The following is an 11,907-nucleotide window of genomic DNA, read 5'->3' as shown; positions in this document are numbered from 1 at the left end:
CGATTTACATTAGAATTATTTCAGGTTCTTCTCATTTTTTTTTTAAATTAACAATCGGACTCCCTATTTCACTTGATTTTTTTCTTCGTTTTTTTTTTTAAATCGGCGGTACCTCCCAAAAACTGTTACCGTGTATTTTTTTCAGTTTAGAATTCCCGGGTTTCACACTTTTTTTTTGTTTCTATTTTTTATCTAAGCAGTTTATCGAATACTTTTCTTATACAATTTTTTCGTTTTATGGGATTTTTCCTTTTTCGAAATTTTCAAACTTTAACCAGCTGCCTGTTATTTTCTGAAAAAACTTTAGCTTTTCTCTTGGTCATATTTGGAAACAAAGGTTTCTGACAAGTGAGACAGACAACTAGCCTTCATCACTAATCAGAAACATTTGCACAAATATGGTCACTTTATTTTTCTCTCGCTCATTAAAACAGGGGAATTTTAACACCGCTAAGTAGTGAGATTTCTAAAATTTTCTGTAAGCGAAAAAAAGGCGTTATAGTTTGTGTTGCTTAAAATTTAGCGAGATAAAACCATTCATTTCCATCTGTCACAGTTTTAGTGTTGCACATTTGTTATCAGTGATAAGACAAAAAAAGAATAAAATAAAAATCTGTGATGTGTAAAATCTAAAAAGTATAGCAAATCGGACGTGAAAACTTAAGTCTCTCTTACTAGTTAGTTATTGATTTAAAGTAATTTATAGTAAAATCTGTATCATAAAAGCTTCATATAAAAAGTGGAACGGAATCTGATATTAATAATTGCACGCTTTGAACTCTTGTGTTTTTGTAAGATAACTTAATCTGTCCTTACAAAGATAAGTACAATAGTTTTTTTAACAGATTTTGTAATTCAAGCTTATGAGACTTTGAAAAAAAAATATCCAAAAGGAAAAAATTAAGTACGCTTCAAAGAATACTGGACTGTATCTTTTTATTTGTAGTTTATAAGTACGTAGATCAAAATCCACTAGAAATTAGAGTTTCGAATTTAATTTTGAAGTTTCAAACTTAAGGTGCCAAATCAAGAAAAGGTAGGTCAAAATTTTCTGTGTAGACTTCTTGACTCAATTTGAAACTAAAACTACTAAACTAGGTGTAAACCTACTAAATGCTAAGAAAAAACTTCTAGAAAATTGAACTATATTATTGGATTTCAAAGGATAGAGAAATTGAGATTTAAAAACTAAATAATTTCGATAGAGAAAAACAAATTTGGAATATCAGTACATATTAAAACATCTATAAAAAAAAGTTTTTTTTTAAATAAGGAAATGAGGATCTATAGTTATAGATAAATTAAACTTGTTAATTTTAATCAATTGAAGATATAAGTTTCGTTTTGTAAAACCAAAATTATATTTCAAGTGATGTTCAAAAATATCTATGGTCTGTTGACAAAAAGCGTCGACAAATAGTGTTAACTAATGAGAAAAAAATCTTATAAAATGATAAACCTTTCTTTACTTCAGTTGGACGGATGGATTTAAAACAATCTTACTTATCGCTTTCTTATAAAAGAGATGTAAAATCAAAAGTTACTGTTTTTTTTTGTTCTGTTTAAAAATAGTCTAGGATATTAGAAAATGTTGAAGATGAACTTTGTTGGTTTTAGTTTTCAAAATGATATGATGAAAGATGAAACATTTTAAAAGTACGTGTTGTTTTTGTATACGATTTTTTTGAAGCTTAGTAATGGAATAAAATTTAATAAGCTTCGCAAAGCAAAATTCTGATTCTTCAATCACTTTTCAAAGGTTAAAAGTATTACTAAATTTAATGTTTTACAGATCTTCAAGTTATCCCAAATTGAGGAACGATTCCTGTAATTTTTATACAACTTGCAGTTAGTCGAATTAGTTTCCAACGGTAAAATAATCTCTTCAAATCTTTGTGATGTTTTTAGCTCGTAGTAAAACCAAATCAAAATTGGTACTAGAAACTAATCATTGATGTTTCGCACCATCCTACTCAATCATCAGTTCCGGTTTCCGGTTTCTTTTAAAACAGCTTCTAAAGCTCTCTCTTTCTCTGAATTCCACCTTCAGTGGAAAATAACGAAAACAAGAACATTTCCCTTCCCAAATCCATTCGAAACCAGCTCTTACCACACGTCATCGTCCTCGTCATCATCATCCTCGTCCTAGGCATCCTCATGCCCAGCGGATCCAATCGGTCGCAGCACGATTCTCGGGTCGGGATCCAACATCCGGTCCGACTCTTCGGCACTGCTCAGACAGGAATCCTTGCTGTCCGGCATCAGGTTCCGGCGTTCTTCGTCCTCTTGCCGCTGCGGAACCTCGGAAACCGGAGCGTACTGGGTGTGCGAAACCAGCGGATCGGTGCTGGGATTCAGGGCCAGAATTTGGCCGCCGCTGCTACCCTGCAGCTGCCGGGCCAGGCTCTTCTTCTTGGACAGGGCACAGGGGCAGACGCAGTGCCGGCGCCAGTCGGCCACCTTGATGTAGAGACCTGAAACAACAACAACATGTTATTTCGAAAATTTTAAAATTCACTGAAACAGTATGAACTTACCGAGCAAGGTGAACCCGAGGATGGTGACAAAGACGCCGGCCACGATCAGCCCGATGTCGATTTCTTCCTGGGGGAATTCTTCACCGTCCGGGTGCGCTTCCGGGTGTTTCTCGGTGTCCGAGTAGTCGGCTGAACCGCTGGCGATCATGGTTATGCCTTAGGAAAACAGGTAAGAACAGAAAAATTAAAAATTGAAAGAACGTTTCGATCAAATGAGTTGCGTTAACACAGGGTGGATAAAAATCAATGATTTTCAAAAAAATCAAAAAAATCAGATTTTTTTGATTTAAATCGGATTTTTTTGATTTAAATCAGATTTTTTTTGATTTAAATAGGATTTGTTTTATAAATTGGATTTGAGGGAAATATTTTAGCATCCGAAGGTTCTTCAATCATGTGATAAAGCTGAGTTGTTATTCTCAGCTTTACAAAGGCTGAAGTGTAACATTATGATTTATGATTTTAAACATTCATCAAAGACCAAAGCTTTTCAAACTAAATCCGCATTGATTCGACTTTGTATCTAACGACTCGAAACAATTGGCGGTTGTCTTGAATAATTTTGTTAAATTCTTTCGTAAGCTTACTCCTTTGTTATGCATGTTTTCCACTGTCCTCGTCTAATTTTATAGTTTGCATAAAATTTTTAAAAGTTTTTTTTTTTAAATCAAAATGGTTTATTTCATTAACAAATGAGCAGTTCCTTTACTGAATGAAAATATTATCGAAATTCACCAAACACTTTTTATAGACGGACTACACGAGTTAGAATTCAGCACTCAATCGGCCTTCTTGCTTCAGAGAAATCAAAAGATCAAATAAATAGAATAAATTCTAATTCATAACTTTTAAAAACTTTGAGCGTTGAAATATAAGCAAAAACATAAAAAAATCAGATGATTTTATAAGAAAAAGAAAAAAATATATTTCAGTTTTCTTGAAAGAAATGAACATTATTTTGAGCAGACTTAAGCGAACATTGTTTGCCAATGCGAACATCATATCAAAATAAATTCATTAATTAAATTTGAGTGATATTTATGAAGTATGTCCACGAGGACATCATCCTAACTCCAACCGCCTTCTACGTGGACAAGCATTCGGCATTCTCATCAATCACTACTTTCGGAATATCAAAAAGTGGTAGTAATTTTGACACTTGTAGAACATTTTGAAAATTTTACAATGCAACATTTTTCAAGATCTGCTGCCCTCAAATTTCTATAGGTACTTAATGAAAAATTCTACACCCAGAATTTTGGAGTCCCGATGGGTTTACCTTTGAGCCCTGTGGAGGTTTTGTTAGCTCTCAAACGATTGGAAGAGTCTGCGATTGCTGAGTTGCGGTAAATTGGATCACGCCTCCAAGCGTTGCGTTGGTGATAGTTTGGTAACTGCTTCAAGTGATCAACAAAGATGGCTATCGTTACTCAATAAAATTACAATTACGATTACAAAGAAGTTATCGCAAGTTTTAGATTTGGTGCTAAAATCTATCTTTTTTTTGTAATATGATTAAAAACACAAAGACCAGAAGTTTGGAGTCCCGATGGGCTCACCTTTGAGTCCTTTTGTGGCTCCGATAGCTCTCGAACGAATCGAAAAGTCTGCGCTTGCTGAGTTGTGGTCAAATAGAATCAAGCCGTTGTTCTTCAAAATCGTTGACACTTTAAACACTTTACTATCGAATGTTCGAAAAATTGAGGAATTAAGTTCCTCGACAAGTTCCCAAAAGACTCTTTTTGGACTTCAAATCCTAGTCTATTTCCCCATAAAAAGAATACTGTCATACAGTTCAAAGAGGTAGTAGTCCTCAGTAGATCTTCAAAATTTTTAAGTTACATTGGTTGGCTGAATATGTAGGTCGCCAAATTGACATTTTGGGTTCAGTTTTTTGGTATAGGGCTTCGGAATTTCCAATTTATAAAAAAAAATCTAACCTTTGTTTCTAATCTAATTTTGGAATTGCCAAGGGAGTTCTAAACATCTGATAGCCAAGAGCAGCAATATTTATAGATGGTTTCAGCAAGATACCAGCAATCAAGCAAGGTTACATTACGTATGTACCTACGTACTGTACGTGCCAAAAAGCCTTGAAATATCCCTTTCCACTTTACCTGTTTTCTATAGGGTAGGAACGAAACCAGATAACATGAACCACAAAAATAATGGCATCTCATCCCCCCAGAGGGATAGATTATTCCAACTAGAGACGGGTACAGAAAAAAAACAGAAAATAAAAGCACAACCCCACCCACACCCATACTAACGCTTATCGTAAAACTAGTAGTAGCATAGTAGGTAAATGCACAACTAAGCCACAACTAGCTATGTGGCAACATAATCCCTCTTCCCCCCCTGTTTCAACTCTAACCATGGAAGTTGGCCTTGACGTTAGAATTTTCCCGTGTGGAACTCACCTGCGGCCAGCGATATCAATCCCAGAACCAGCACGGACCACTGGGCGGCCGGTTTCCGGAGCATCTTCATCGACGAGGCGGCAGCCGTCGTTTGGGCCAACAATCCTCCGCCGGCCCCACCGGATCCACTTCCATTGCTTCCGCCTCCGCCGGTTCCCGGCCGCGTTTCATAGGAAACCGTCGTCGGTTGATAGACCGGACCACTTCCGGGCATGACGGAATGGAATTTTTTTGGTTACTGTTTGTTATTCCCAGATTTCGGGGAAAAAACTCGGGGGAGATGTGTTGGGTGTCAAGTAGGCGCTGAAAACGGCAAAAACAAATCTGATTGATTTTTCCTTTTCAAATGCCTATTTATTTTTTTGGATTGTAGATTGAATAATACATTACTGTTAACCGGAAGTTACCTTGATAATGCTTCTGCTATTGGTCGAAATGCAAATCAGCGAGTTCTAAAAGTGGATTGCAACTAGCTTTGCGTGTGTACCTCGAATGCTCGGCAGCTCGTTATTTATGATTCATGCGATCGAAAACGTCAACGCAGGTGGAAGAAAGTGCAACCTTCTGGTCGTGCTGGTTGCCCCAGGTTGACGATTTTCAATGTCCGTCTCTTTCCCACAGACTGCAATTATGACCGGTTTCGGTCTCTTTCTGTTTTTCTTTTTACTTGTTTTCCACCACCCGTCAACAATGATAATATGGCAAATTACGACACTTAATTGTTGGTTTCAATCCGACTTTTTTCGTTGTTCTATCACACCCTTCTGTTTCTGCCCACGTTGACCGAAAAAATCCTGTTTCGATTCGTCGTAACTGGTAAGGTAGGCTTCTGCTGAGCTGCTCTTCTTCCACTAATCACAGTAGCCCGAAGAAAGAAACATCCAGATTCCAGCTGGAATTTTGAATCAAAACCGAAGCCCAGCGCTTACTTTGATGCGTTAGCCCGGCATCTAGCGAAACAAGTCTGGTCCTAGAAATCACCCCTAGGGAACTTTCAACTGACTTTAAATCAACTATTTATGTTAAATTTCACGTTTAAAAGTTCAAGAGAACCCCAAAATTCACGGTGCTAATGCTGGATGCGTCCCGTCAGCTCTGAATTCCCGTTTTCAACTGGTGTTGGTTCAGTGGGAAAATCATGGGCCAACACCTATAAACAAAACTGTTAACGAACGAACGAACGATACTGTTATATTCCAGTTTGAATCGTTTCAATGGAAACATCATCATCAATGGGTAAAATTTGTGTGAGTGAGTCTAGAAACCATGAATCGGATTCAAACAGAATGATGCACTTTTTTTTGTAAGTGTTGGTGATTTGTTTCCAACATGTTTCTTATGCTGTGAGTTATGCTGCCGATATACATGTCTGAAACATTTGTCCAACATATTTTTTAAAATGTTCGCAAAATGTGTTTTATGTTGCAAACTGTATTGCTTAAAATCATTCTGAAAACAACAAAAATTAACTAGAAACCGTAAATTACATTAGATCATTCGACAAACGATTCGTGCGTGTATGTAATGCAAATAAGCCGCATAACAGCATAAATATGACAGCCCTAACGCAGAGACATCTTTTGATAGGTTTTGCAACCAGTATTCGACATTTTCAAAAAAATCGTTAGGTTTTCATAGTTCTGGAATTTCTGTAATGAAATTAAATTCGAAATGCAATCTTAAATCAACAATAATTCAAAACTTCCATCTGTTATCAAGAATTCACTTTTAGAAAATTCAAGCAAGCACAATCAAGTTTAAAAAACGTAAAAATTTGTAAATTAAAAAAAAACCAATAATTGGAACAGAAATAAGAGAAAGAGTCAACAGAAAAACAAAATTAAAACGAATTTAGGACAAAAATAAACAAAAAGAATCAAAAAAAGATGAAAAAACGAGATAAAATTGATCGAAAAACCACACAAAAATGGTATTAAAATGAGACACAAATTAGTGCCAAAATAAACACAAAATTGAGAGAAAAACTAAATGAAAGGGAGCAAAAAATGACAAAAATGACAAAAATGACAAAAATGACAAAAATGACAAAAATGACTAAATGACAAAAATGACAAAAATGACAAAAATGACAAAAATGACAAAAACGACAAAAATGACAAAAATTACAAAAATGACAAAAATGACATAAATGACAAAAATTACAAAAATTACAAAAATTACAAAAATTACAAAAATTACAAAAATTAAAAAAATTACAAAAATTACAAAAATTACAAAAATTACAAAAATTACAAAAATTAAATAAATTACAAAAATTACAAAAATTACAAAAATTGCAAAAATTACAAAAATTACAAAAATTACAAAAATTACAAAAATTACAAAAATTACAAAAATTACAAAAATTACAAAAATTACAAAAATTACAAAAATTACAAAAATTACAAAAATTACAAAAATTACAAAAATTACAAAAATTACAAAAATGACAAAAATGACAAAAATTACAAAAATGACAAAAATGACAAAAATGATAAAAACGACAAAAATGACAAAAATTACAAAAATGACAAAAATGACATAAATGACAAAAATTACAAAAATTACAAAAATTACAAAAATTACAAAAATTACAAAAATTACAAAAATTACAAAAATTACAAAAATTACAAAAATTACAAAAATTAAAAAAATTACAAAAATTACAAAAATTACAAAAATTACAAAAATTACAAAAATTAAATAAATTACAAAAATTACAAAAATTACAAAAATTGCAAAAATTACAAAAATTACAAAAATTACAAAAATTACAAAAATTACAAAAATTACAAAAATTACAAAAATTACAAAAATTACAAAAATTACAAAAATTACAAAAATTACAAAAATTACAAAAATTACAAAAATTACAAAAATTACAAAAATGACAAAAATGACAAAAATTACAAAAATTACAAAAATGACAAAAATGACAAAAATGACAAAAATGACAATAATGACAAAAATTACAAAAATTACAAAAATTACAAAAATTACAAAAATTACAAAAATTAAAAAATTACAAAAATTACAAAAATTACAAAAATTACAAAAATTACAAAAAATATAAAAATTACAGAAATTACAAAAATTACAAAAATTACAAAAATTACAAAAATTACAAAAATTACAAAAATTACAAAAATTACAAAAATTACAAAAATTACAAAAATTACAAAAATTACAAAAATTACAAAAATTACAAAAATTACAAAAATTACAAAAATTACAAAAATTACAAAAATTACAAAAATTACAAAAATTACAAAAATTACAAAAATTACAAAAATTACAAAAATGACAAAAATGACAAAAATGACAAAAATGACAAAAATGACAAAAATGACAAAAATGACAAAAATGAAAAAAATGACAAAAATGACAAAAATGACAAAAATGACAAAAATGACAAAAATGACAAAAATGACAAAAATGACAAAAATGACAAAAATGGCAAAAATGACAAAAAGGACAAAAATGACAAAAATGACAAAAACGACAAATATGACAAAAATGAAAAAAAAATGCCAAAAATGACAAAAATAAAAAAAATTACAAAAATAACAAAATTGACAAAAATGAAAATAATGAACAAAATTATAAATGACATAAATGACAAAAATGACAAAATCTAATAAAATAATAAAAATAACGGAAAGATGATAAATGACTGAAATGACAAATATTTTATATCTGTCCATTCATATCCAAATCTGTCAATATCCGAAAACAATTGAAAAAGGAAAAAAACCTCATTTTTGTTTTTCCATACGGAAGGAGCATTGATTTTGCAACCTGGATCAGAACATCTGCCGAAGATAATTGAAGCTTGAATGTATCAATTTTTTTTTTTTTGGTTTCTTTTGTTAGACGAACGGAAGAGAATTAAAAAATATATCCCACAATGTAATAAAAACCGAAACACCGGCAAAGGACAATTTGCTTCCTGCTGCTGAATAAGATGGGTCCTGCCTGGGAAAGTAAAAATATGTAAAAGAATGAATAATGAAAGGACGCAAAAAACTGCACGCAGCAACGAAAGAATGAATGCAGTGCGGATGGATGCTGCAGGCTTGTCACTGGATTCTTTTCCAATAAATTTCCTTAGGGTGGTCGTCGTATAAGGAAAAATAAGAAAGCTCAACAATCTAAAATTTTTTGGAAATCAATTCAATTCTTAGTATTGATTTAGATTGATTCATTCTAATTTTAGAATTTAAAATTCACACTTCTGAACTAAGAAATCATCATATAAAATTCTGAATTCAGAACCAAAAATAATGTTCAAATAGTAAAATTGTCAAAATTGTAGAAATATTCAAAATTGTCAAAATGGTCAAAATAGTCAAAATTGTCAAAATTGTAAAAATTGTCAAAATTGTAAAAATTGTCAAAAATGTCAAAATAGTCAAAATTGTCAAAATTGTCAAAATTGTCAAAATTGTCAAAATTGTTTAAATTGTCAAAATTGTAAAAATTGTCAAACTTTTTCTTAAATTTGCCAAAATAAAATATCAAAAATCCGCACGCAGGCAGCTAGTTTTTTGGTTTCTTTTCCTCCCCTCTCCTTGCTCCATACGTTGCGGGCCTATGCAATGCAATAAGTTCGGTTGTTGTCGTTGTTGCCTCAACCTTTGCGGCGAGGTTGAGTCCCTCAAATTCAATAACGTAAATGAGTATGTGTGCCTCGTCTTCTTCATGCACAGCGTTACCACATATACAGATTTTTCAGTGAACATACAGATTTTTTGAAATTTTCAAACCAAGAATCTGTATATACAGATTACAGATAATTGGAAATTTATACAGATTTTATACAGATTTTCAACAAATGAAAAAAATTCTATGATATTTTGATTATGCTTCGAGTTAATCAAGAATAATCTCCTTTGATGATCCAACGTTCAAGCCATCAATTGCCATGCTCGCAAATGAGAAAAATCTTCCAGATTATAGTTCGGAACTGCATCAATGCAACGGTAAGAAAACAGTTTTCAAACCTGTGTCCGAGAATCATATACTAAGATCAGACATTGCATTACACGAAATGTAACTTTTAATGGTACCTGTTAAATATCATTGAGTTACTTCAGCTGCTGTGAATATTTTTCTTGCAGTATACAGCGATTACAACTAAATACAGAAACTGATCAGAGACAATTGACACAATTTAAAACTCCCATCTGATTGTTAAACCCCGGATCGTTGCATTTTACGAAACATATCCGCTTTATAGTTGGCGTGACCTTATTTTTTACATGTAGCGGTAGCGGATATGTATTTTGTTCGTTGTACAGGAAATTGGATTTCGTGCAATGTTTCGAAGTCACATTTATTTGTACAAACAAACCAAAAAGCGGATTGCATGTAGCAAAATCACAGAATTAACACTGATTTGAAAGATCGCACAAATGTCGCAGTTCGCAATAATGAAGAGGGCAACTAGATTAGTGCGCCACGCATTATAAAAAAGGTCACCGTAGTGCAATGTTAGTATCCGGAATCAAAATTTTGAATACAGATTTTAATACAGATTTTTGAGATTTTATACAGATTAAAAAGATTTTTTGCCTCGAAAATACAGATTTAAATGTGGCAACGCTGTTCATGCATCATGTAGCGACCGAACGTTGAGAGAGTTCGTTCTGAGCAGCGAACGGATAGTGTCTCTCGGAGCAGATCCTCCTCATGGGGGGAGGTTTGAATGAATGTATATGTATCGTCTCCTGTATTACTATACGAGGCCTCAAAGTGTGTATTTTGAATGCCTCTGATGAGAAAATGGTTGAGGATTTCAATCACTGCAAAATTGTCAAAATTGTCAAAATTGTCAAAATTGTCAAAATTGTCAAAATTGTCAAAATTGTCAAAATTGTCAAAATTGTCAAAATTGTCAAAATTGTCAAAATTGTCAAAATTGTCAAAATTGTCAAAATTGTCAAAATTGTCAAAATTGTCAAAATTGTCAAAATTGTCAAAATTGTCAAAATTGTCAAAATTGTCAAAATTGTCAAAATTGTCAAAATTGTCAAAATTGTCAAAATTGTCAAAATTGTCAAAATTGTCAAAATTGTCAAAATTGTCAAAATTGTCAAAATTGTCAAAATTGTCAAAATTGTCAAAATTGTTAAAATTGTCAAAATTGTCAAAATTGTCAAAATTGTCAAAATTGTCAAAATTGTCGAAATTGTCAAAATTGTCAAAATTGTCAAAATTGTCAAAATTGTCAAAATTGTCAAAATTGTCAAAATTGTCAAAATTGTCAAAATTGTCAAAATTGTCAAAATTGTCAAAATTGTCAAAATTGTCAAAATTGTCAAAATTGTCAAAATTGTCAAAATTGTCAAAATTTTCAAAATTGTCAAAATTGTCAAAATTGTCAAAATTGTCAAAATTGTCAAAATTGTCAAAATTGTCAAAATTGTCAAAATTGTCTAAATTGTAAAAATTGTCAAAATTGTCAAAATTGTCAAAATTGTCCAAATTGTCAAAATTGTCAAAATTGTCAAAATTGTCAAAATTGTCAAAATTGTCAAAATTGTCAAAATTGTCAAAATTGCCAAAATTGTCAAAGTTGTCAAAATTTTTAAAATTTTCAACATTTTCAAAATTTTCAAAATTTTCAACATTTTCAAAATTTTAAAAATTTTCAAAATTTTCAAAATTTTCAAATTTTTCAAAATTTTCAAAATTTTCAAAATTTTCAAAATTTTCAAAATTTTCAAAATTTCGAAAATTGTCAAAATTGTCAAAATTGTCAAAATTGTCAAAATTGTCAAAATTGTCAAAATTGTCAAAATTGTCAAAATTGTCAAAATTGTCAAAATTGTTTAAATTGTCAAAATTGTAAAAATTGTCAAACTTTTTCTTAAATTTGCCAAAATAAAATATCAAAAATTTCAAAAATATCAAAAATGTCAAAAATGTCAAAAATGTCAAAAATGTCA

At 31.1% G+C, this 11,907-nt stretch overlaps 1 protein-coding gene across 2 annotated transcripts; it reads right to left on the bottom strand.

Annotated features, from left to right (window-relative positions):
• Positions 1-6,093, bottom strand: LOC129750103 (uncharacterized). Of its 2 annotated transcripts, none has more exons than XM_055745335.1 (4): positions 5,365-6,093; positions 4,958-5,281; positions 2,538-2,693; positions 1-2,474 (listed from the first exon to the last, which is right to left on the bottom strand). In XM_055745335.1, exons 2-4 carry the CDS (start codon positions 5,169-5,171, stop codon positions 2,146-2,148), a joined length of 699 nt encoding a protein of 232 aa, XP_055601310.1. In that variant the 5' UTR covers positions 5,172-5,281; positions 5,365-6,093; the 3' UTR covers positions 1-2,145. The 2 variants fall into 2 exon arrangements, with proteins under 2 accessions (XP_055601310.1, XP_055601304.1); XM_055745329.1 differs by having other exon boundaries at positions 4,958-5,260; positions 5,365-6,092.
• Positions 6,094-11,907: the final 5,814 nt, after the last annotated feature.

This window comes from Uranotaenia lowii, chromosome 1 (assembly GCF_029784155.1).
Source record: "Uranotaenia lowii strain MFRU-FL chromosome 1, ASM2978415v1, whole genome shotgun sequence".
In the NCBI taxonomy this organism is placed as follows: domain Eukaryota; kingdom Metazoa; phylum Arthropoda; class Insecta; order Diptera; family Culicidae; genus Uranotaenia; species Uranotaenia lowii.
Note: the sequence above shows the minus strand (reverse complement) of the source record. Positions and strands in the feature narration are given on the sequence as shown.